This window comes from Lontra canadensis, unplaced genomic scaffold (genome assembly GCF_010015895.1).
Source record: "Lontra canadensis isolate GAN:19392208 unplaced genomic scaffold, GSC_riverotter_1.0 scaffold88, whole genome shotgun sequence".
NCBI lineage: Eukaryota > Metazoa > Chordata > Mammalia > Carnivora > Mustelidae > Lontra > Lontra canadensis.
Window position 1 is genome coordinate 5,194,665 of NW_022631082.1, and position 24,914 is coordinate 5,219,578.

The 24,914-nt window shown below is 50.6% G+C and overlaps 1 protein-coding gene across 4 annotated transcripts in view; it reads right to left on the bottom strand.

Moving 5' to 3' along the window:
- Window positions 1-24,914, bottom strand: part of DNMT1 (DNA methyltransferase 1) — a 44,891-nt gene that overhangs the window by 5,407 nt on the left and 14,570 nt on the right. For 3 of the 4 annotated variants that reach the window (XM_032883949.1, XM_032883950.1, XM_032883951.1), the window contains 25 exons: window positions 24,575-24,609; window positions 24,114-24,198; window positions 21,591-21,625; window positions 20,460-20,544; window positions 18,738-18,772; window positions 17,944-18,025; window positions 15,355-15,389; window positions 14,985-15,030; window positions 14,810-14,890; window positions 14,631-14,740; window positions 11,445-11,563; window positions 11,070-11,162; window positions 10,117-10,268; window positions 9,771-9,958; window positions 9,259-9,442; window positions 7,561-7,658; window positions 7,203-7,350; window positions 5,799-5,914; window positions 5,415-5,619; window positions 5,204-5,337; window positions 4,077-4,250; window positions 2,212-2,433; window positions 1,270-1,462; window positions 453-537; window positions 147-275 (listed from right to left, as the gene is read on the bottom strand). In XM_032883949.1, coding sequence (XP_032739840.1) covers window positions 147-275; window positions 453-537; window positions 1,270-1,462; window positions 2,212-2,433; window positions 4,077-4,250; window positions 5,204-5,337; window positions 5,415-5,619; window positions 5,799-5,914; window positions 7,203-7,350; window positions 7,561-7,658; window positions 9,259-9,442; window positions 9,771-9,958; window positions 10,117-10,268; window positions 11,070-11,162; window positions 11,445-11,563; window positions 14,631-14,740; window positions 14,810-14,890; window positions 14,985-15,030; window positions 15,355-15,389; window positions 17,944-18,025; window positions 18,738-18,772; window positions 20,460-20,544; window positions 21,591-21,625; window positions 24,114-24,198; window positions 24,575-24,609 — 2,869 coding nt within the window. Of the gene's footprint in view, window positions 1-146; window positions 276-452; window positions 538-1,269; window positions 1,463-2,211; window positions 2,434-4,076; window positions 4,251-5,203; window positions 5,338-5,414; window positions 5,620-5,798; window positions 5,915-7,202; window positions 7,351-7,560; window positions 7,659-9,258; window positions 9,443-9,770; window positions 9,959-10,116; window positions 10,269-11,069; window positions 11,163-11,444; window positions 11,564-14,630; window positions 14,741-14,809; window positions 14,891-14,984; window positions 15,031-15,346; window positions 15,390-17,943; window positions 18,026-18,737; window positions 18,773-20,459; window positions 20,545-21,590; window positions 21,626-24,113; window positions 24,199-24,574; window positions 24,610-24,914 lie in introns of those variants that run through there. The other variant, XM_032883953.1, reaches the window with a different exon arrangement.

Consider the following 24,914-nt stretch of genomic DNA (forward strand, 5'->3'; position numbering starts at 1 on the left):
TGGGACATACAAGGACAAAGGTGTGCGAAGCATCCCCTCGAATCACACTGGAGGCAGAACTGTGACCGGAGCCAGAAACGTCTTCCGGGTAGAACCTGCCTCATCCAGTTTGACTAGTTGCACAAATAGACTCTCACGGTGCGTACCTGCTTGGTGGAAGCCTTCTGACAAGCCCCCGCAGCCGGAAAACACATCCAAGGTCCGAAGCTTAGGCAGTTTAATTTCGGTCTCGGGCTCACTTGGCTCACATGTCTGAGACTTTGCCCTGCCCTTCCCTGGAAGAGACAGGCCACAAGTTAGGTCAGAGCCCTAACCTGCTCTCCTTAAACCCTCATTTTGAATTCACAGCAAAGAACAAGCTAACAGCAGAAGCTGTGTTTTCATACCAAAGGACTCATGAGTTCCCGAATTACGTAAGATAGACTAGAGATCCGTGTGGAATAATGACGTACCTTTACCCTTCCCTTTCCCTTTATTTCCAGGGCTGCGGGCATGGTTTGGAGGATCTTCAAAGCTTTTGTTCTTCGCATTATAGGCCTAAGAAGGAAAAAACCACAACAGTCTGGCAGAGATATACACTGGTCCCTTTTCTAACAAAGAGAATTTAAGTTAATCTGATAAAGATCCACTTAATTTCTCCCTAATTACGGCCACAAGCAATTAGCCATCAATAAGAATACTTCGATTTTATTATGCTGGAAGCAGGGGCGGGGGGAGGGGAGTTCTACGATACAAACATTTTATGGGGCCAACAATGGAACTCCTGCTATTCTAAGTACCTGGCCTACTCATTCTAAAAATAGGCAAAGTGACAACTGGGCCGCCCACAGGGCCACCTGAGGGAGACAGGCGTGGACCAACTTCAGATGACCTAATGCAGGAAAAGGCACACTCAAACAGCTCAAAAGCGATTAGCTTCATTGACAGACTCCCAGATCCCTTCTCAGTCACCAGCGCTCAGCCGTATACACCTCACCCGGCCACAGATGCCCGAATGAAGGGACTGAGAGGCAGGACTGAGTCTGCCAGGCAAAGGGGCACCTTTCCCTAGCTCACATTAAGGCACTGATAGGGCTAGCACAGGCCACCTACTAGTCTCCAAATGCACTGTAGATGCATAAGGACTCTCAAACGTTACTTCTGGCTGAAAGAAGTGTAAGTTCCAGAAGAACTTGGATACTGCAGATATACTCTGAGTAATTCCACGACTTTCATGGGGGCTGGGACTTTGACCTGAAGCCCCTCCCTCCAGCCAGTGCAGGGTACCACCTCAAGGAAGTAGAAGCGGTCCGGCCCCCCTGCAGAGAAGTCCTGGAGGCCCCCAGGCAGGTCCTCCCCGTACTCCACGGTACAGCGGCCCTGCACGGCCTTGAAGTCCACGACCACCTCCTCATCGCTCCAGTAAAGCAGGTTGATGTCTGCATGGTAGCTTGCTGGGGTAGACTTGTGGGTGTTCTCTGGCCTGAAAATGGAAGTGTCTTGGTTAGCAATTCTCTCTCACTGTTAACTAACAAAGAATTAAACGGCACCACATTTCTGGGGGTGCTCAGAAAACCAACAGGTAAAGACCACAACCCCGTTAGTTCAGCTTGAGTTCTATCCACCTTCATCAGCACGACCAACTGAGTGTGATGCCTTGCCATGAGCTCCGGGAATGATTTGCTGGCTCCTTTACCATGGACAAGAGCTGCCCGCTGCCCATTAAGCATCTAGAGCTTTCTTCTCTTGCTTATCCTAGCCAGACTTCTCGTTTCTTTTCTGCTAATACAAATGATTATTACAAAGACTTTAAAAAGTCTTTGATATACATTAGTTAAGTGAAACAACCTTATACCCATCTCTGATTATTTTCAGATTAGCTCCTAACCACTACGAGTTACTAAGATCCCAGAAGCAGACTAAGTGAAGCCAAGAACTTGGGAAAAGGACAGAGGGAACCCCAGAAACAGGAAGGGGCACCTGGGAAGAACAGGAGGACAGAATGGGGAGGAGAGATGGGAGGGGGCAGAGAACTCTGCCACTTTAAAACAAAGGTCTAAAGCAAGGCTATGAAATAGAATTAAGTCACTGTTATCACCCACCAGATAAATAATCAGAAACACTTAGAGAAACAGCTACCTTTACCAAGGTCTTAAAATACCACTGTTACGACCCCATTTCAGACCTCTAGAAAGACCGCTGCCTCCCGGAAGAGCAGAGGCCTTCACCGACCTATAAAATTTGTTGATTCTGATCTTGATGTCAGTCTCGTTGGGCCTGCCGTTGCTCTTCTTGATACAGAAGATTTCTTTTATTCGGCCAATTCGATATGGCTCAGGAGCATCCAGGTTACTGCCTTTGATGTAATCCGAGTACTTCCGGTAGTGTTCTGGATATAGATCTTCGTCCACAGGCTCCTTCCGCGGGCGTTTGACGGGACTGGACAGCTTGATGCTGCGGAGAAGCAAACATTACGCGTAACTGAACATGAGACCACAAAAAGCAATGACCTCGGCCTTCCTCACCAGCCAGTAACAACTACTACTTAGCTCGAACACCTTAGAAACTAATGCAGCTAAGTGCCCCGAGACTTAGAGAATGATTAAATCTCACACATATAGTTTAAAAGGAGCATTCTCGGGCGCCTGGGCATCTGCCTTCGGCTCAGGAAATGATCCCAGGGTCCTAGGATCGAGCCCCACGTCAGGCTCCCTACTCAGCGGAGAACCTACTTCTCCCTGCCACCCGCCCCACCTCACCTGTTCACATGGCTGTCAAATAAATGAAATCTTTAAAAAATAAAATAAACCGAGTCTTCTCCATCTGTGCACTGCTCGCTATAATAGCTACTGACACTGTCGCAGTCTGCCCAGCTCCCGGCCACACAGCAGGACCGCACTTCCTGGCATGTGACTCATCCTGCTCAACGAGTGTGAGTAAGGACATACAGGTACTTCTGGGCGGGAACAGTCAATTGCCAGGAGAGCCTCTGGGGCGCTTTCCCTTGGCTCAGACCGGCAACTCTGAGAAGGTAGTGGTTCCACCAGCTCAGCTCTGAGTGACCCAACTGGCCAAGTGCCCTGCTGAACTATGATGGACACAGTGCGGGCAAGAAGGAAACCTCCCGTCTATGGGCTTGTTCCCAAGGCATAACCTGTGCTCTGCCGACTGAGGTGCTGACCGAGCAGTGAGGCTGCAAAAAGCACGGGGCAGAGACTCGCAGTCTGGGCAAGCCGATGTGGCCTGGCTGCCGAGGTACTGGCCATCTGATCTGGCTGCACGCTGTCAAGGTTGCCATTCAGGAAGGCAGCTGCCGTGCTTTCCCACCAGGCTTCCTTAGTTGGACAGGCCCCAGGGGCGCCCCCAAGCACCTGTGCGGACACCTGTGCTGTGCAGCAGGCACTGGGACACACAGCACCTGGGACACCCTCCCCTCCGCACCACGGACAGCAGGGCTGAAGGGGGCTCCAGGCGCCAACTGCACAAGGCCGGAAGGCCCCTGCCCTGTGCTCTGTAATTCAGAGTAACTGAATGGAGGGGTGAGGACTGGGTTCCAACTGGGACTTTAGGGAAATGCCACTGCAAGTCGGGAAACAGAGAAGCTCGGGAAGTGCTGGTTGTCAACGCAACCATGTGCTAATTCTTAGAACAAAGACGGGATCAAGTGTGGAAATTCCTCGGCTTTATTTGTCACCGAAGAGCCCCAACCCCAACTCAGAAAGAGGTCTTGCTCTTCCTGGTCAGTGGGCTTGCAACTCCTGTTTGTTCAGTCTTAATCTAGGTCAGGCACTGGGCTAAGTGCTTTCCGTTCAACTCACTTCATCTTAAGAGCTCGGTGGGCGAGACCATCCTCCCATGGGACCGACAGGGCCCCAACACGCGCACCAGCGCCCCCTTAGCCGGTGCATCCTCGGGCTTCCATCAGGCTTACAGCTTCACTCTGCCCTGGTGGGCTGGCCGTGGCTGGTCACCACAGATACTACAGTGACAGTTTAGGCAGCAGCTAGTCCTCAGGGTCCAGGCTGGGGGACATCGCGAAGCGAACCCTATGCTGGTCCAGAGCTCACGGCCCTGCCCTGGGCAAAGCGGGCACTCACTTGAACGTGAAGGCCTCGGGGAGGAGGTACACGCCATCACCCACTCGATACTGGATGCCGTTCTTGGTGGCCGAGCTGTAGAGAACCCGGGTGTCCAGGTCCTCAAGCTGTTCTAGGACCCTGGGAATTTCTTTCTGCCTCATTTCAGCCAGACGGGCACAGCTTACACAGAACCTGAAGCAGCGAAGGACAGAAACAAAGGCCCTGAGCTGCTCAGCAGCAGCTGCATGAGCAGCCAGAGGCCCAGAGACTCTGAAGACCAACAGAAAATATTGCAAATATTTGCAGGAAATAGCTTTCCTGTAGTTCATGTTCACGCTTTGAAAACACTTACTTGGGACCCAAGATGTAACATAAGAAAGTGACAAGTCAATTCCACTTTCGAGTAGTTGATATAAAAAAGGCAAAACCAAACCAAACCAAACCCCTAAGACACACAGAAAGTAGAGTACAAGAGAGAGTACACCACAAGCAAGAACGCAGAGTGGTTCAGTCAGAGCTCAAGTCAAAGGAGTCTCAGACCGTTCTCTATCAGCTGAAAAGCTAGCTGGCAAAATTCAACATTATTTCTCATCCATAAGCCCATAAAGGAGAGCTAGAAATGGCCCTCATTGGAGATCAAGTCACAAGGGAGCAGCAGGCTGACGGGAGAAACACCAGAAGCGTGCAAGGCGGCCCTCCAGGCCTCTGAGAGGCGCCGGAGCCATGCTGCGTCCCAGCAAGTGAGGCACGGAGGCCACAAAGGAAGGTGTGGGGCACTGAACTTCTGGAGAAAATCTTAAAAAGCAAGCCTCCCTAAGAGCAGTCAGTCAGCAGGTAGAATAAAGCAGCATCAAGGGGAGCACTAACGGAAGAAAACCTCTAAGAAACACAAGAAAACGTGCAAGGTCTGTAGCACAGACGCCGAGAAGCGCACAGAAGCACACATTCTGCTCCTGGACGGGAGAGCCTCTCACGAAGGGAACTCCGCGTCCAGGCCATCCACGCACTTAAAGCAACTGTGACCAAGTCAGGCCGTCTTCGGTTGGTGGGGAAAAGGAAGCCCGGCAGACAGCAGCACGCGAGAGTCCGAGGGCCGTGTAGAGCCGCGCAGGCCCTGGAGCACGGCCGGCTGGGCCAGCACTCACTTGTACTTGTTCTCCTCCGTCGGCTGGGTTTTCGGAGGGGACTCGAATCTGGCGTAGTCTTGATCATACCACAGCTGGTAGAAGTAGGTCTTTCCATCATCCTCCGCTATCATGGCCTCGGGATCCATGCCTCCCTTTGAGCACAAGACCTGGTGTCAGCCACGACCCCACGCAGAGAGAGAAGGGCACGCGAGGGGCGCTGGGCACTCACCTCCAAGGCCCAGTTCTCCGACGGAGCTTTATAGACGACCTTCACCTTGCTGTGGATATACGAAAGCTGCATGTCCTCACATTCATCCACCAGGAACAGCTCCAACGGGTCCGACGTGGCTCCAAGGACCGTGTCTGTCCCGGCGCAGAACCAGTGGGCATGGAACATCTGCCCGTTGCTGCTGTCCTCCCACAGCGCAGTGACCCTGGAGCCCGAAGAAAGGCACGCACTTGACCGGCAAGTCCGGACTGAATCCACTTAGGGAAGCTTGTGTTTTCTTTTTGCAATTAGCCTAGCAAAGAGCCGCCGCTGCTCTCCGAACATGAGCATCTGCTAGTGGTCTAAGAACGTGTGCTGAAGTCAAGCAAAGGAAAAGACACAAACCTTGCCAAATACAGCGGTTTTGAGGAGTCATCTGGAATAACAGAGACACAGTCCCCCACTTCCAGGGTTTCTGAGTCGATGCACACCTTCTTAAAGTAACTCTTCTTCCCATCAGTCTGAAAACGAGAGCTTCATTTCAGGTGACGATGGGTCTGAAGGTCCGTCTCGGCTTGACTTACTTATTCCTATTACTTTGCATAAAAGCCTAATTCCTAACAATTTTGTTAAGTCACGAGGCTCTACCGACCCGGTTACTACAGAAAACATCTCCCTCCCTTAGCTGGATGTCTGCGCAAAGAGCACTCGTTCCCTCATCAGCCCTGCCCTTCAGTGCTGGCAGCAAAGCAGATTCCAGCATTTGACTGTAAACAGCACCCGTCCCAGCTCCCCATGCCAAGGTCCTAAGGCCACACCCTGCCCCCAACTCCTGCCAGCCACGAGGACCTACTTCTCCCACCGGGAAAGCTAGTTTCCAACTCAGGGCCCCCGCCCTGCCTCTCCCCCACATCTTTGTGAGGCTGGTTCCTTGCCAACCTTCAGGGTCTCCACTCAGATGCTGCCTCCTCAGGAAGCCTCCAAGGCCCCAACCTCCCTCCAGCTCTCCGCCCACTGGACAGTACGTGCCCCTTTCCTATCCTGGATGGAGGATCAGCACACAGGACAGAGGCTTAGCCGCACCCAGGCTTACAGCAGCGTCTGGCAGGGGAAGGCCTCATGCCACATACCAGATCTTTGGCTTACAGACATCAAGGAAGCAATGCTAAAGGAAAGGGAACCTCTCCAGCTTTGGTAAAAGTTGTACCTTAGGGGAACCTGGGTGGCTCAGTGGGTTAAGCCTCTGCCTTCAGCTCAGGTCATGATCTCAGGGTTCTGGGATCGAGCCCCGCATCAGGCTCTCTGCTCAGCGGCAAGCCTGCGTCCCCCCTCTCTCTGCCTGCCTCTCTGCCTACTTGTGATCTCTGTCTGTCAAATAAATAAATAAAATCTTAAAAAAAAAAAAAAAAAAGTTGTGCCTTAGACAATCACAGAACGACAGGGAGGCAATCTGCTAGTGTCTCCAAAACACCCACACCCAGGCCAGAGCGGGCAGCAGTGGCTCTCTTTGAAACAAGCTTTGATGGAGAACCAGCCTGACACTCCAGGACAGTGTCAAATGCCCACTTTGAAATGTTAGGAAAACAGAGTTTGGGGCACACGAGCAAACAAAAACAAAAAAAACCCAAAAGACCATTTCTGGTGCATGGCCAAGGGCCCTGGCCTCCCCCACTGGCCCCGCTCCTCTCGGGGGCAAATGAGCAGGTTTCTCTGCTCCAGGACTCAGGCTGCTGAAGGGGTGTGGCAGTGACACACAGGGCAACAACTTTCTCAGAGCTGTGACAATAAGACCATCGTCTCCAGGATTACCTTGACAGCGTCTCCAACCCAAGAGATCCGGTTCTTGTTTTGTTTCTTTTTCTTCCCCTGATGCATTTTTTTGGGTGATGGCATCTCTGGAATATTATCATCAACCTCTTCATCGTCATCTGCCTCCTTCATGGCCATGTTGGGGCACCTGTAAAGTCACTCGTTATAAGCAAATCTCCTTTATAAGTGAAACCTACTGGGGCTTTTGTAGTCAGATAAAGGGGACAGGCCTGGTGACAACGCTAGATAAGGGAAAGCTGCCTGCTCCGGATACCCTGGCCCACCTGTTCTGGGCCAAGCTCACTCGCTATCGACTGGCATTTTCCTCTGCCACAAGAGCAGCGTCAGCCAAACCTACCTCCTCTCTTGGCAAGCCTGTTTGCTCCGTCCGCTACCACCAAACTTAACCATATCTTTACAGGCTTTACACTGTCCACATTCGGGCTGCTGACAAACCTAAAAATTTTTAAGAAGTGAATGAAATGGCCATTAGTAACTATTGGCAACCATTTTTTTTTTTTTTGGTGAATTACAATTTTAAGAAATTGTATTTAGTTAGCCTCATTAGGTTAAGTATGAGAAGGAAGTCCAGAGCAAGATCCCATTCTTCCCCTCCAGGCGAGCAAATTTAAAAAGCAGGACACGTGTTGGGACAAGTGCAGAGAAAGCAATGCTCAAAGGGTAAGCCAGCACCACCACCCCGGAGTTTTCTAGACCGAAGTGAAATATAACCCACACCCCGGCAATTCTGCTTCTACGTAGAGATGGTCACAAGAAACCTCACTCAGGGACACCGCCACAGCATTGTAACAGGGATAATGCTGGGAGATTCATATAACAAAATGCCATTTAATAATCCAAGTGAGTCAACTAGACTGAACCACATCAACATGGAACAGGTGCAGACACCAGCTGTGTGTATTTAAGGCGCGTTGAACGTTGCACGTACATGCGCTAGATGAAAAAGTAAAACCGAAAGAATGGTAAAAACGTGAGTTCCTGTGAAACCAAAAGGAGAGCGCAGTCCAGCAGACAGCATGAACACAGGTTCTAAAGGCAGCTGTGGCATTTTGCATTTGAGTGTTTGTCCAAAATAAGTCAAATACAGGCGGACCCCAACTCCAGGCCACCACGGTAACATGAGCCGAATGAAGTTTCTGGTTTCCCAATGCAGACGGAAGTTATGTTTATGCTACGGTGTGGTCTTTTAAATGTGTTATTAACTACCTTTAGGTCTTAAAAAAAAAAAAAAAAAAAAAAAAAGATAAAAAGAAAGTATATTTTTAAAAAATTCTTTACTGCTAAATATACGCTAACTATCATCTGAGCTTTCAGCAAACTACAATCACTGGTCACAGGTCACCACACATATGAGGAGTAAGCGTGAAATACTGTAAGAATTACCGAACTGTGACAAACTCAGGGAGCAAATGCTATCGGGAAAACGGCACCAACAGACTGCTCAATGCAGGGTAGTCACAGAACTTTGGTAATAAAGAAAACCAACCCCTCAAATCAAAAATACACACAACCCTCCCCCCAAATGCAGTGTCTGCGAAGGACAGGAAGACAAGGGATACCCACAGTGGACACCAAAACACCGCCTCTCCACGTGACCCAACAGATTAACCCCCAACTCCTGAGTGAGGCAGATGTAAGAATTCACAGCAGAGAGGGCTCTTGAGAGGCCTCAAATCTACTTTGGACGGAGTCTCCACTTCCCTGGGAAAGTTACACTGGGAGGCTCCCGGCGGGGGGCAGGGGGGGTTCCCTCCCTGTCAGAAGCGGCAGCTCTCTGTGTGGGGTAATCCCTTCCTCTGCACCCAGTGTGACCCAGACAGAACAATGCCACCGGGAGGCCAGCCTCTTCGGTGACAGTGGCATTCGCAGCAAAGTGCCCAAGCACCCCTCTTTCCACAGCTGTTCGGTCAATGTGTGTGTGTCCCGTGGGGCAAGCAATCCCCCCCAGATAACTGACTCGGCTTAGGGGTGACGTCCGAGCAGGGAGAGTCTCAAGCTCCTGATCACTCAGGCAGCGCAGCCCGCGTGAGATTACCTCACAGACGCCGCACCGCCGGCGCTTGAAGGCATTCTCCTTGTCCTCTTTGTCGTCCTTTTCGATCTGCTCTGCGAAGAAAGTGTCGAAGATCTGGTAGACCAGCTTGGTCGTGGTGGCTTTAGTGGGACCTTTGTCCTTCTCTTTGGCAGAATGCCCAATGGTCCGACGTCTTTCAGCTCGCCTGCGACAGAGGTTTCCATCGTGTTAGGGGCTGGGGAGAAGTGCCCAGGACACTGTACCTTCGCTGGTCTCGTGTCTTCAGTTTTTTTGTTTTTTGTTTTTTTTTTAAAAGATTTTATTTATTTATTTGACAGACAGAGATCACAAGTAGGCAGAGAAGCAGGCAGAGAGAGAGGAAGAAGCAGGCTCCCCGCTGAGCAGAGAGCCCGATGCGGGGCTTAATCCCAGGACCCTGGGATCATGACCTGAGCCGAAAGCAGAGGCTTTAACCCACTGAGCCACCCAGGCGCCCCGTCGTGTCTTCAGTTTTATTCCTGCCGCATCCTTACCTTTTCCCAAGGGTGACCCCAGCCAACTTGATCAGGTCTCTCATGCAAGGGGTCAGAAAGATGGGCTGCTCGTCACTGTCCCCGGCCTCATCGTAACTCTCTACTTGTTCTACCACAAACTGGGCGTGTCGAAGAAGAGAGTCCTCTGTGAATCGATTCAGGTTGAGCACAGAAGGAGGAACAGTGGTCTTTAAGAAAAACATCAGAAGTTTCTCTCAGGCTTAAGCGAAACTGTTCTCATGAAACCGAAAGACAGTTTCTCATCTTAGATGTGAGTTTTCCAGCAAACGCCACGCAGCCCATAAACAGGCACGCAGCCCGGTCACGAAGACCCTGAGCCTCTCACCTCAATCTTGTTGATCAAGTCTTCATAGGTGGAGTCTGGGTTGCCCTGCAGGAACTCGACCACAATCTTACTTATGTAGATCTTCTCCTGCATCACACTAAACAGCGGCGCGTACTCGGGGTTGGGGTCCATCAGAATGTACTCGGCAAAAGCTGCAGTAAGCGGAAATTTTAAAAAGTGGTTTGAGGGGCGCCTGGGTGGCTCAGTGGGTTAAAGCCTCTGCCTTCGGCTCAGGTCATGATCCCAGGGTCCTGGGATCAAGCCCCGCATCGGGCTCTCTGCTCAGCAGGGAGCCTTGCTTCCCTTCCTCTCTCCTTCTGCCTACTTGTGATCTCTTTCTGTCAAATAAATAAATAAAATCTTTAGGAAAAAAAAAAAAAAAAGTTGGTTTGAACCTAATGGCAACTATGACAGCCAAAGAGCACGGATGAGTCTGTGAAGACTCTGGAACAGTCTCAGTCGTTCCCTATGCAAAAGTCACCACAATGCAAAGTACATTCAGAGTCAACTTGTTCAGAAGTGGTCTGAGACAGCCAGGGAGTGGGGGCGACCGGCTGGCTCACTCGGGAGAGCACACAACTCCATCTCAAGGTTATGAATTCAAACCCCACCTTGGGTGTAGAGATTCCTTAAATAAAATCTTAAAGACATCTAGAGAATAGGAGACTGGTCAAGTGGCCTTATTTCGGCTCATCTTTGATTTTGGAATTCAGTCTGGGTTTGAGCTAAAGGGATAGGACCTGTTCTTTCAGCTAACTGGAGGGTCAGTTCCAGAGCCAGCTGGAAAAGTCATTCTGTTGGAACCCGACCTTGTTCCCACACAGTCACAAGTTAGTCAGCTGCTGTTCCCGTGAGCCTGAGGCATCCCACCGGAGCCCAGGCGAGCCCCAGGGAGGGCTGGAATGAAGGCCCCTTCGGATCCCATTACAGTCCCCAAGCAGCCACATACTTACAAGTGCTGAAGCCAATGAGCGCCTTTTCGCCCCCATCAAAGCCAGTGATCCACCATTCATTTATGGGGCCAAGATTTTTGCCATTAACACCACCTAAGAGAAAAAAAAGAAACTTTCCTGAAAATGAAATAAACTAAGAGCCAGGACTCCCATCAAACCCCAGAAGGGCCAGTGGCACCGAGCGCCCCCGAGCTGACTGCTCTTGACAGCCGAAGCGGGGAGTCCGCAGGGCCCACGGGCTGTGCTGACAGCGGTCCGCAGCATGGTCCCAGGTCCCATCTTGAAGAGGGCGGAGCGCCAGCTGAGCACTGCTTTGGAGGCAAGCTTCATTTTTCAGACCTCAGTCCCACACAGAACCCGGAGCGCTCCACTCACCTTCGAGAGATGGGTCATCATCATATATTGGCTTCGCGTAACCGGAGAAGAAGAGTTCAACGTTCTTCTCGATGAGGCCGGTGTCGATCGGGCACAGGTGACCGCGCTTGCAGTACACGCTAGACAGGCAACAGAGAGCCGTTACCAGCCCGCTGGAGAAGGCAGGTGGCCATACAGAGTTCCGTGCAGACCCGAGGTGATGGGACCAGGCGCGAGTCCCAGGCTCCTACCTTTCCGGTTGCCAGAACACTAGATCGCCACAGTGTCCTCACCCCAACTGTCCTACCGGACTCTCCCACCTGTGCATCAAGAGGACCTTGACGCCTGCAGGCCTAGGTGTCTACGGGGGTGACACCAAATCAGGGAGTCTTACAGCGGGAGGACAGGAAACCTCATAGGGGAGGAGTAACTCCGTCTTCCCTTGGCATATTGCTAACATCTAGGGCTTGTTCCACTCAAGGTCGTCAACACTTGCTTCCATTAGCTCCAAAATGTTCTTCACTGCCCCAGAGAGAAGCTCATCTCCGGTAAACAGACACTATTTCCTATTCCCTCCCTGCCCTGGCAACTCCCCACTCTGTTTGTCTGCATTTACCTATTTACAGTATTTATACATGGTCAGTGCTACAGGAGTTTCACCTCCAAAAAAAAAAAAAAAAAGTGTAATACAGCATACTACATTAACAGCATAAAAGTAGTACAAAGATATGGGAAGGACAGACTTCGGCTCACTCAGATGGTTAAATCTCAAGCTTCAAAGCATCCACGGTCCTGTCAGCCAAATGTCAAAGTTCAGAAGAACATGAAATCAGGGTGTCGGGGGAGGTGGGTCTTTCTGCTCATGCTGGCCTCAGCGACTACTTTCTGCCCCAGAGGTACTATCTTGTTCCTCAAAGGCCCAGGCAGGCCACACGCCATCTGCAGCGCTGGGGAGAACCACCCTCCACCACGACCCCGGAGCGTAGCCCTTGGAGGCCAGAAACCCTCATCGTGAAATCTCATAGAACTTAATAAATGAAAACATGAACACCTTGAGCTGAACTCCGCTACTACATGGCAGGCATGACAGACAGACATGAGTCATAGCTCTGCTCTCTGGACTTACAGCCCAGTGGGATGTGTGGACACATACCAAGGGAGAGCAGGACACCGTGGACCTACAGAAGAGGAGGAAATAGTACCCAGCCAGACAAGCTTTCCATGGGTCCTCTTTTTTTAATTAAAAATTTTATTTGAGATAGAGTGAGAGAGTGAGAGACAGCACAAGCAGGGGGAGCGGCAGGCAGAGCAGCAGCCACCAAATCAGGAGCCCAATGTGGGGCTCGATCCCAAGGAATCTGGGATCATAACCTGAACTGAAGGCAGCCGCTTAACCAACTGAGCCACTCATGGGTTCTCCTGATAGAGGTGATATCAGGGAGAAGTTCTAAGTTCCAGGCAGGGGCAGGACCCACTAGTTCATAGTGCAGACCCTGCCCTGGACTTGCATCCATTTGCCACTTTTAGCCCAAGTACCAGAGGTCACCAGAGTCCCTCAATACCCCAGGCAGTCTGACTCCAATGGCCTGAGGCTAAAGAGCACATTATCCCTGAGAAGTATGTCTTTTTTTTTTTTTTAAAGATTTTATTTATTTGAAACAGAGAGAGAGAGATCACAAGTATGCAGAGAGGCAGGCATAGAGAGAGAGAGGAGAAAACGTGCTCCCTGCTGAGCAGAGAGCCCGATGCGGGCCTCGATCCCAGGACCCTGAGATCATGACCTGAGCTGAAGGCAGAGGCTTAACCCACTGAGCCACCCAGGCGCCCCGAGAAGTATGTCTTTAGTGCCACCTCCCCACCATGCAGGAAGGAGTCTGCAGCAGACCCCTTTCCAGGGGGCAGCCAAAAGCCCCCAAGCTCTGACACTCCTGACTACAGCAGCCCTGGCTCCCCGAGCCCCGGTCTGTGGAGACGCAACAGGGACACACGAGGGCATGAACGTCGGCGGTATCAACACAGCACACTTCCGTGGCCGAGGCGAGGGCCAGGCCTAGAGATCACAGGTAGACGGACAGCATCCTGACACAGATCAGGATCCTGATCATGTTGGAGAGGAAGATACAGCCGACCACCGACCACAGGAAGCAAGGAATGTGCTGCAGAAGAAACATACTGGGGATCCTGTCTGAGGGCAAGAGAACCCCTAACCGGCTCGGGCTTACAGGTGTCATGGAAGTGATGCCCATCTGAGGCTCGCACCAGGTGTGACGGAGGCCACCCCCCACCCCCCGTACCCCACAGGAAGGGGAAAAGCACCTGCCACGGCCGGAAAGAAATCCTGGGCTAGTCCTGGAGGCAAGCCATTTCCCACAAACAAAGCAGAGCCTCAGAGTAGCCGCAGCAAGAAGGGGCCGAATGGAACACAGGGCGCTGAACACGGAGACCCCGCATCTTCACAGGTTTGTCTGAACCTTGCCAAAGGCGCAGTCCAGATGCCAACACCCTCACGCAGAAAACTCGGGGGTCACTGCCACAGTCTGCAAAGCCCTGCAGGATCTAGCGCCCTCCCTGACCCCCGGCTCCCTCAACTCCCACCACAGCAGCCTCAGGACGGCGTCGTCAGCAGCTAACAGGAGTCCACCTCGCAGTCGCACGCGCTGTGCCGTCCACGTGCAGAGGCGGGGGTGTCCTTCCCAGCCATCCCCTCGGCTCGTTCTCCAGCTCACTAAGGGCTTTGCTCAAGTGACGTACCCACCATTCCAGACACGCTCTTTTCTCCCACCCCCTCTGCTCGCCGTGCCTTTCCCATCTGCCGTAGCTGTCACTACCTGACAGGGAGGACGTTGTTTCTGCCCCCACGAAAGCAGGGACCTGCACAGCTCCATCCCTAACACCGAGATCAGTGCCCGGCACAGGGCTGGCCTGCATCTGAACGAGCTTCTGGACAGGTACAGACCGAAGACTGAACACGTATAGTCTTAACCAGCCACACAGCAACCCTACCACACTCCTGCCATCTTTGTGGCTCTTACCCATGAAGTCTTAGCAACTTAGGAAGGAAATGTTACAGGTTAGGTGCTAAAGAACTTCACTAGGATGGGGGAAGGGGGGAAAAAACACAAAAACAGACAGCTTCATGGGGACCTTAAGTTCGGCATCGTCGGGGAAGCGCTGTTTTGCTATGGAGCGGAAGCGCGCGTTGGTTACCTGAAGCAAGTCAGTTTGTGCTGGGGAAGAGCCTCGTAGCTCTCAAAGCCAGACTCGTTGGCATCGAAGATGGAGAGCTTCTCGCTGGTCAGCAGCTGTGGCTCGTCCACCTGCGAGATAGCCCGCCGTTAGGCAGCGGTGGAGGCCGGGCTGGGCGGCGGGGCAGAGCCGGAACTTACCGCGTCGGGAGGGTGCTGCTCATACTTCAGATCCGCGTCGTCCAGGTACTGTCCGCACTGCACGCACCGCAGAGGGTTGGTCTGGGGGCAGGGACACAAACAGCGCTCAGAGGGTGGGTGCTGGGCAACCCCGCCGCCGCTGGAGCACCGGTGTTACCCCCGGCTGCAGGTTTACCTTGGAGGACACTACTGTTTTGGCTCGGACCATTTTCTTCTCCATTCTGAGAATAAAGCACAAGATGGTTTGGTTTTTAAAATCCTTTCAGAACATGAGAGAATCTACCAAAGCCACATCTTATCTACCAACACCACCAGCATCGCTGCTGCCTCGGGGCAAGGTGCTGGGTCCCCTCCCCACCCTTCCCACCCAGAGGGCAGCTGCCTCAGCAGACTGGCAGGGTTCGGGTCCTGAGCTCACAGAGCCAATCAGACACAAAGCTAAGCTACGGCTGCTCTCGCAATTCACGAAAAGCCTCTTTATCTTTTCTTCTAGAACAAGAATTTTAATATGACCTGCTTTAACCAAGACAAAAACACGTTCTTACGGTTCTTTGGATGTAGTTTTGCGTCTCTTCTCTTCCTAAACAGAGAGAACAAAAGAGGAGTGAAGGATACGACAAAGTATTTTCCATCTGAATAATGCTGCAGAATTTTACATACATGTTTATCACAAAACCTGGTCAGAGGCAGAGAGGAAGGCAGTCAAAGGACCAGTGAGGCCCCAGCCATCTGCCGTGTGTAAAGTCTTATATTCAAAATTCCCATAATGAAAGCCTTTTTTTTTTTTTTTTTTTAAGATTTTATTTGAGGGGCGCCTGGGTGGCTCAGTCGTTGAGCGTCTGCCTTCAGCTCAGCTGGTACTCAGAGCTCCAAGATCCCGGGATACTCAGATTGAGCCCCGCATCGGGCTCCCTCCTCCTTCCTCTCCCATTCCCCCACTTGTGTCCCTCTCTTGCTGTGTCTCTCTCTGTCAAATCTTAAATCTGTAAAATCTTTAAAAAAAAAATTCTATTTGACACAGAGTGTGCAGACGTGCAAGCAAGTGCACACAAGCACAGGGAGCAGGAGAGGGGGAAGCAGGCTCCCCGCTGAGCAGGGAGCCTGATGCGGGGCTTGATCCCAGGACCCTGAGATCATGACCTGAGCCAAGGGCAGACGCTTAACCAACTGAGCCACCCAGGTGCCCAACAGAGACCACTTTAAAAAAAAACACACACACACACAAAAGTTTAGGGGCACCTGGGTGGTTCAGTTAGTTAAGTGTCTACCTTTGGCTCAGGCTGTGATCTCAGGTCCTGGAATTGAGCCCTGCCCCTTCCCCCACCTCCCGGCTCCCCACCTTATGCTGGTTGTCCCAAAATCTTTAAAAAATAAAAATTTAAAAATTTTTAAAAATGTTTAGCTTTCTTGTACAAGCAGTACCTCGTAAGTCAACAACTGAAGAGGGGTGCTATGGAATGAATTAAGTCCCCCTCAAATTTCACGTTCAAGCCCTAACCCAGAATGTGGCCGTATTTGGAGGAGGCTTTTAAGGATGTGGGAGGTGACTGAGGTTGTAAGGGTGGTCACAAGGGTGGGTCCTAATCCAACAGGACTGTGTCCTTGTAAGAGACAGCAGGCTCCCGCTCTCCCTCCACATTTGCACAGGGAAGAGCCTGTGAGGGCACAGTGAGAATGCAGCCGTCGGCAAGCCAGGAAGAAAGGCCTCACCAGAAACTAACCCCGTTGGCATTTGATCTTGGACTTTGAGTCTCCAGAACTTTGAAAATAAACATCTGTTGTTTAAACTACCCAGACTATGATATTATAGGAGTCTGCTCGGGCTGCCATAGAGAAAGGGAAAACCTACTTCTAGAATTATTTGGGGTAAATGAAGGAATGAGAAAACTGGACTATCACCACTCTGCAACTCCCAGCGATAAAACAGACTTACGCAGTAACTGCTAAAAACCTCCGTGAAAAGCTGAGAGGGACTTTATGAAGGATGGATCAGGTGACAACCCTTTGGCCCAGTGATCACTCTTAAAACCATAAACAGACAACTGTGCCTTCTGGTGTGATGCAACAGGAAGCGTCTGGCACCACCTCGGCTGTCCACTGGAAACAAAAGACCCGCTTCTGGGTAAGTCCCCAGACCTACCCCTCAGCCTGTAGGAGACAGGGCTGGAGAGAGATGCTTAACACACGTGGGGGGTGCAAACGACAAAAACCCAAACCGAGAAACCCTACAGGAAAGCCAGTTCCCTCCATAAACTGCAAGAGGAAGGGGCACAACTCTGGATGAGCCAGGACAAATGTCAACCAAATTCACCGGACAGACCTTGTTTGGGTCCTGATTCAGTGTTTGTTTTTAAAGATTTTATTTATTTATTTGACACACAGAGAGAGAGATCACAAGTAGGCAGAGAGGCAGGCAGAGAGAGAGAGAGGAGGAAGCAGGCTCCCTGCTGAGCAGAGAGCCCGATGCGGGGCTCGATCCCAGGACCCTGGGATTATGACCTGAGCCCAAGGCAGAGGCTTTAACCCACTGAGCCACCCAGGCACCCCAGTCTCCACTGTTTTTATAGGCAGGGAAATTTGAACAGACTAGACCTGGACATTATGCTAATGGTGGTCTTGTGGTGATATTTAAGAAGAGTCCTTTCCTCTTACAGGTAGTTCTCTAAGTATTTTAGTAACACATCTGGGATTTGTTCATTATCACCCAGGGGCGAGGGAGGATGGGAGAATGGGGAGGGACGGACAGAAACACAAGACCCGAGCCGAGAGCTGTTGCAGGTGGATGAGAAGGCAAGGGGTCACACTACCCTATTCTGCCTACTTTGGGGGTATGCATGAACGCCTTCATAATAAAAAGTTATCTTAAAAAAAAAAAAAAAATTCTGGGGCACCTGGGTGGCTCAGTGGGTTAAAGCCTCTGCCTTCGGCTCAGGTCATGATCTCAGGGTCCTGGGATCGAGCCCCGCATCGGGCTCTCTGCTCAGCAGGGAGCCTGCTTCCTCCTCTCTCTCTCTGCCTGCCTCTCTGCCTACTTGTGATCTCTGTCTGTGAAATAAATAAATAAATAAAATCTTTAAAAAAAAAATCACTTTGGGATGTAGGAAACACAGCAGGATTGAAAAACAAGAGCTTACCTTTTCATCCTCATCTTTTTCCTCAGAAACTTGTGGATTTACTCTTTCAGGTTCTTTCTCTTCAGGTCTCCGTTTGGCAGCTCTATTCGGTAAAGAAATATATGCCAAATATTTGCTCAGAATAATCGTATTGCCAACTCATATAGAAAGTAAAAAATTTGGGGCTCCTGGGTGGTTCAGTCCTAGTTAAGCGTCTGCCTTCGGCTCAGGTCATGATCCCAGGGTCTTGGGATCCAGCTCTGCACCGGGCTCTCTGCTCAGCGGGGAGCCTGCTTCTCCCTCTGCCCTCCCCTCGACTTGTGTTCTCTCTCTCTCTCATTCTCACTCTCAAATAAAATCTTAAAAAAAAAAAAAATTAATGCCTCCCTATTGAGAAGCAAAATATTTAGAATATATCTGGGCAAGAGATTCTTTCTTCCCATCCAATGAAGAAAGCCCCTTGTGATGGTTGATGGTGGCTTTAAAAGGAGCATTGATAAGTTGTAGTAACCCTAAGAGAAGGCCCCCAGAAGCCCCCTGTGACCCCAATTTGGGCCACATGAGAAGTGCTGGGAGCTAAGAGACGCATGAGATTGTGCAGGGCTGGGACGGCTACCCAAGTGGCAGAGGGTAAGGGGTAAGGAAGAGGCCCAGGGTAATTTCTTATCCAACCCTGCCTGAAAGGATCCAATATTCCAAGAGTATCATCAGCTCCCTGTAAACCGCTACATCGTCACAGATCTCTAGAACGATAATTTCAGGAATGAAAATTTCACAAAGCACAGCGCAAAGGCACAAACATTTCAACCACTTACAGATCTTTGGGTTGACTTCTGGGTCTCTTTTCATCCTAAGAGGGTGAAGCAGGGAGGAGAGAGAAAGAGGGGAAAAGTTAGTTTCTGAGAAAAGAGCAAGACCAAACCGAAAGTATCAGTTAACAACCGCAGCACTGTGGAACTGGAGAACAGGAAAGTCTAGAAGGATATACAGGGTAGAGTAGAAACTTCTAATTTTTAACTCCATTCCCTACCCCCTCCAAACAAGAGTGGACCAGGAGTTGGCAAACGGTTTCTATCAAGAGCCAGAAAACATTTTTGGATTTTGTAAGCCACACGGTCTGTGTTGCAACTACTCAGCCCCGTCATTACAGCATAAAAGCAACCAGAGACAATTCAGAAGTGAAAAGGCATGGCTCTGTTCCATCAGAACTTTGTAAAAAGGAACATAGGCCAGATTTGGGCCATCATTAGCCAACCCAGTCCCAAGAAAGCTCATTGTAAAAGGGAATATTATAGCCATTTAGAATATGTTGTAAAAAATGCCTGTAGTTCGATCTCTCATCTGGTCAGAAGTGAAGAGGTCATACGGAGAGCAATGGAACAGCAGGAAAAAAACCCAGGACAAAACTTAGCAATCCGGTATGGAAAATCAATAAAAGAATTCCCAGCAGTCACCAACTCCTTGTTATATACAATCTAGCACCTTCTGATCTTATGTACAAAAAATACTGCTGATAAATTTATTGAGCTCATTTTCATAGAGTAACAACTCTATTAGTAGATTTATTAAAGCAGAAAAGCTAACAATATTAGAAAGAGTCACATGTATGTTCTCTCCATCCCTTTCTACCATGAGGCAAAAGCTCCTGTCTCTTTCTGTCCGTAGGGACTGGGTATTCCGACACCATCCCAAAGGTCTCTCCAGAGGGCCTGGAAAGGGATTCTGGGCAAGCACCTTTAGTAAGATAACCGGTATCTGGGCAGAAAAGGTGAGAGACAAGAAGATGGTAGAGCAAGCTGGAGGTGGCACCAAAAGGGTCAAAGGCCACAGAATGAGAATGGATGCCTAGTGCCAGCCAGGTCGGAAGGAAGTTCATGACCCAGCAAGTCTGTGACCTGTCTCCACTGTTTAATCTCAACAGACAAACGAACTAACAAAAAATCATGACATAGACAATCCTGGGATTGTCCTAGTTCAGCTTCTCTTAGAAGCGAGCACACTGCCTGAAGGGCTGGAGAGCCCGGTGCTGCAGCTCCCGGGGCAGGAGTACTCATCCCCTGGAGCTCGGGTAGCAGGACCGCCCTGCAGCTGACCTTGCCAGCCTGTATTTTCATGAAGGCCCAGCCCTGCTCCATACATTATGTTTTAGAGTTTAAATGTGTTTACATAGCTGGCAGGATGGGGAGACCTAGACTGAGAACTCAGGAAGCCAGTAAAGCAGCACAGCTGTGGCCGATGTGTCTGAGGGGACACAGGTCAAGCCTTCTCACGGAGGAGCTGGAGAAGCCGACGCACACCCCTTTGGCGAGGCACACACAGGCCCCACCCACTGTGACGGGTAAACAGACAACTGCACGTTCACGGACGTGCAGTGATAACCATCAATCCCCACCAGGGGCATAAGGTAATCTTCCCAGAGTCGCCCCATGGGTAGGTAGGACAGGAGTTGAACCCAGAGCCCTGTCCCACCCCATGTGTCCCAACCACATGGGAACAGATAAAAAGTGCTATTTAAGAAACCAAGATTCAGTCTTTACCTTCTCGTCTCCTTCATTCATTTCAGCCTGCGCCCCCGCTCTCCCTTCTCTGTCTGGCTCCTCCTTAGGCTTCGGTTTAGGTGTTCTGTCACACAACGGAATACGTACACGCCAGTCAGCTCAGGGAGCCTGACGCCATTGCAAGCAGCCCCCGCGATGACTAGACACAGCCTCCCCCCACGACTTAGAGCATGGGTTGCCTTTCCCGGCTGACGGGCAAGCTTTCCCTGCAGGAAACCTGAAGGCATTTATTACTTCAGAACTTGGGATCTTTAGAAATGCCATCAGCACTTCATACAGACGTTGCTGACATACAGCATAGCTTGAAACAAAAACCAACCCCCCACCCCACCCCAAGAGGACTCCAGTGATTTCCTGCAACCTGATGGGAACTCTGAGTGCAGTGGAAGAAGGCAAGTCTCTGGGCCTGAGGTCACCCCGGAGGGGTTCACAAGGGCCGGTCTGGTGTGCAGCCCGCCCCGCAACCACGGGAAGCCGGCTCTCCGCACAGTACCTTGGCTGCAGGGCCCTGCTGCCCCTTTGGCTGTTCCGCCCACCCCGAGAAAAAGGCCTAGCCTCAACATTTACTTCAGCCAACTCGACGTCAACAGAGGCTTGAGGTGCTTTTCTCCTCTGCCCTCACGCTCTGGCACCGCCATGAAAGCGCACCCCGGCTGGCCACGTCCTGAAGCAGAGGCAGACCATCCCCATCACCCCCACCACGTCTGGCCAAGGGCAGCTGACAGTCACCAAGGGCAGCTGACAGTCACCAAGACGCAGACTCATAAGCTAAATAATGCTGTGTGAAGCCACTGGGCTTTAGCAAGAGTCTGCTACAGTGTCTTGAACAGCTGCCCTGAGGAACACAGCTGCTCGTCCAGTGCCCTTTCCTGCCCCCTGACGAACGGCTTGCTGCAGGACCACCAGGAGGAAGGGGCTGGGGTCACGATCAGCTGAGAGCAACGGAGCCCTGCGTTCACCACGGTGGGCTGACCTCCCACAAGCACAACCAGCCACACACATGTATAACTTACACACCTAATGCCCTGTCCGGCCAGCTCTCTACCAGAGTGCTTATTTCAGCAACTAAGTTCGCGGTAGAAAGTGCAAAGGCATGTTAGGCATACTTACTGTTCTTTGGCTTGACTTCTGAGCCTCTTTTCTTCCTGGGGGAGGGAAGGGGAGGAAGAGGGGAGAGAAAAAAACTAGTTGATTTTCCTTCACTTAGACCTAATCTTTTTCAAGATTTTATTTGGGAGTGCACGTGCAGAAGCAAGCAAGCAGAGGAGCAGAGGGAAATGCAGATAGTCTCCAGCAGACCCTGGGCTGAGTGCAGAGCCCGACACGGGGGCTCGATCCCAGGACCTTAAGATCACAACCTGAGCTCAGTCCAAGAGTCGGATGCTTAAATGACTGAGCCACCCAGGTGTCCCACCCTGATCTTTCTCTAAGTGTTCTGTGGAAATAAACCTAAACCGATCCTATCGTCTAGCTGGTGGGAGTAAAGACTGTCTTCAAGACAGCACATTTAATTCTGGTGTGGTAAGTGGACAGAAGTGGCAGGATCTAAGAGTTCTATAATCCAAGTATTTTACCCCCAAACCCCTCTATCACCCGTCATTTGGAAGTGGACAACCTCACAGACAGCTATAGCTATCAGAACAGGCACCATAATAGCGGCAGGAAGCAGGATGGCCTACTCGGCAAGTGTTCTACCTCAAACCCTGACAGCACGTCGGTTTGCACCAGACTTTAAAGAGCTCAACACATGGGCGCCTGGGTGGCTCAGTGGGTAAAGCCTCTGCCTTCGGCTCAGGTCATGATCTCAGGGTCCTGGGATCGAGTCCTGCATCGGGCTCCCTGCTCAGCAGGGAGCCTGCTTCCCCCTCTCTCTATCTGCCTCTCTGTCTACTGTGATCTCTCTCTGTCAAATAAATAAATAAAATTAAAAAAAAAAAAAAAAAGAGCTCAACACATCTCTCTGGAAAACATCGAAGTGTGCCTGGCCTCAAACTCCACATTTTATGAAGAGACCACAAGGGCTGGTGATGTTGAGAAGAAACATATCGCAGAAGCTCTACTACAAGAAGACATCCTGGGAGCCCGACCACAGCTAAGGAACCTCAATCCTGCCCAAAGCTCCTTTGGAGGGTGGTCAAGAAAGCCCCCTGGAACAGCCTGTGCTCAGATGAGCTTGGAGTGCTCTAACCATAACTGCTGTCTAGTTTTCACCAGTATCAGGGTAGGAAAGTTGATCAATTAAAGGCGAGCGTTAAGGACCAAGTGGCTCAAGAATTATCATACATCTCAGCTGCTCCCCCACTAGAGCAATAAAACACGCCCATTCTTTAAGAGATTCCCAGTCACACCAGTAACCCTCCCAGTTTGTTAGAAACTTTTTAAAAAAAATTTATTTATTTGACAGAGAGAGAAAGAGATCACAAGGAGACAGAGAGGCAGGTGGGAGTGCGGAAGCAGGCTCCCTGCTGAGCAGAGACCTGGATGCAGGGCTCCATCCCAGGACCCTGAGATCATGACCTGAGCTGAAGGCAGAGACTTAACCCGCTGAGCCACCCAGGCGCCCCTTGTAAGGAACTTCTAGCCGATATCTTCACAGGACACAAATCAGGACCTGAAGTCACTCCACCACCTGTGACCACTGTGTTAGCAGTATGTCACACAAGAAGTACTGTCCAATGGTAAGGCTTCTGGTATCAAACCCCTAGTCCCTTTCCTATCCCCTCCCTGAGGGGGTTCAGGTGGCACATCTCTATTTCACAGAACCTTAAGATCTGATTTTACAAAGAAATGGGAGGTCTGAGGAAGACCTGGGGGTAATCTGGCCTTATCTCAGTTAACAATACAACTTAGCGGTGCCCAGTAGCTCAGTTGTTTCGGTGTCTGCCTTCAGCTCAGGTCATGATCCTGGGGTCCTGGGATCAAGCCCCACATTAGACTGCCTACTCAGCTCAGCCGGGAGCCTGCTTCTCCCTCTCCTTCTGTCACTCCCCCTGCTTATGTTCTCTCGCACCTTCTCTCTCTCAAATAGTTAAATAAATAAGTATACAACTTAAAGGGGGGCCCAGTCAGTTGAACGTCCAACTCCGTTTGGGTTCAGGTCATGAGCTCAGGGTTCTGGGTTCAAGCCCCACATTAGGCTCCATGCTCAGCGCAGAATCTGCTTGAGAGATTCTCTCCCTCCCTCTCCTTCTGCCCTTCCCCCAACTCACCTCTCTAAAATAAATAAAATCTTGGGGGGGGGTGCACCTTTATATCTGGATGCTGCCACAGAATTCTAGCACCACAGGTGTTTGAGAATGAGATTTCCGCAAAGACTTGGTGAGTGAGGGAGGCAGATGGACAAGGGCAGGGACCAAAGTTCTGCAACTGAGGCGTGAGCACAAGGTCTAGCTGAGCCCCAAGCCTAACACTGGTGTGCTTATCCCCACAGCCACATAACCCCCCCGTCCAGGTAGAGAACCACAGAAAAGGGGAGTTTGAAACACATTTTGGCTAAAGTCAAGGTCATTTTGATTAGAGAAAGTCATTGTGTTCCTACAGGCTCCCCACTCCCCCGATCCCCTTCCTAAAACCAGATGGGGACTCAAAGATTAAAAAGTACAATCGACAAACTTGGATGGGACCAGGCTTTACTTTTTCATCTCTTTCTTCCTCTTCTTCCATGTGTGTTCCAGGTTTTACTCTCTCCGGTTCTTCTGCAGGGAGCGGTCTAGCAACTCTGTCAAGCAAAGTAGCACACACCCCAAGGGTGACTCTCCCAAACTCCTCCCCTGCAAGCAGTTGTCATCCGGTCCTTCTCTTCCTACCCAAGGAAGGAATCTTCATCCCAGAACCTCAAAAGGCACATACTACTTTAATATTTAATAGGACCTTTAAATCTGGCTCTGACAACGGCCGGTTGCCCTCAATTCATTCTTTGCAATGAGAATTCTACATGAATTGAAGGTTAATAATCTGACCCCAAATTCAGCATTCTTAAGCCATCTATAGTCGCCATGGCAACTCACAATAAAGCTCCTTAAAACTCTTCAGAAAAGTCATTTCAGTAATGAAGATTGCACATCGTACAGAAAAGATGTATTAATTATTCTTACTGTTCTCTGGAGGTAACTCTCCGTCTCTTTTCCTCCTGTGTGGCGAGAAGGGAAGAGGACACAAATATTCATTTCAAAGAAGATCAAAATGAAAAGCATGGGTGAGAAAGAGTTCGATACATCTGATACAGTTAAACAGGGCAGAGGATCTGGGTTGGGGGAAAAGATCTGGGCAACTATCGGTCTGGTAGTGATGTCCCCACTCCCTCAAAGCAAAGAAGAGGGCCAAGAGTTGGCATAGCACATGTCTGTGTACCAGCTGGTCTAGTGAGGGTATGTAAAAGAATCAAAGATCCTTCACCTCCCGTCAGGAATCCTTTAGCATTAGAAAAAAAAAAAA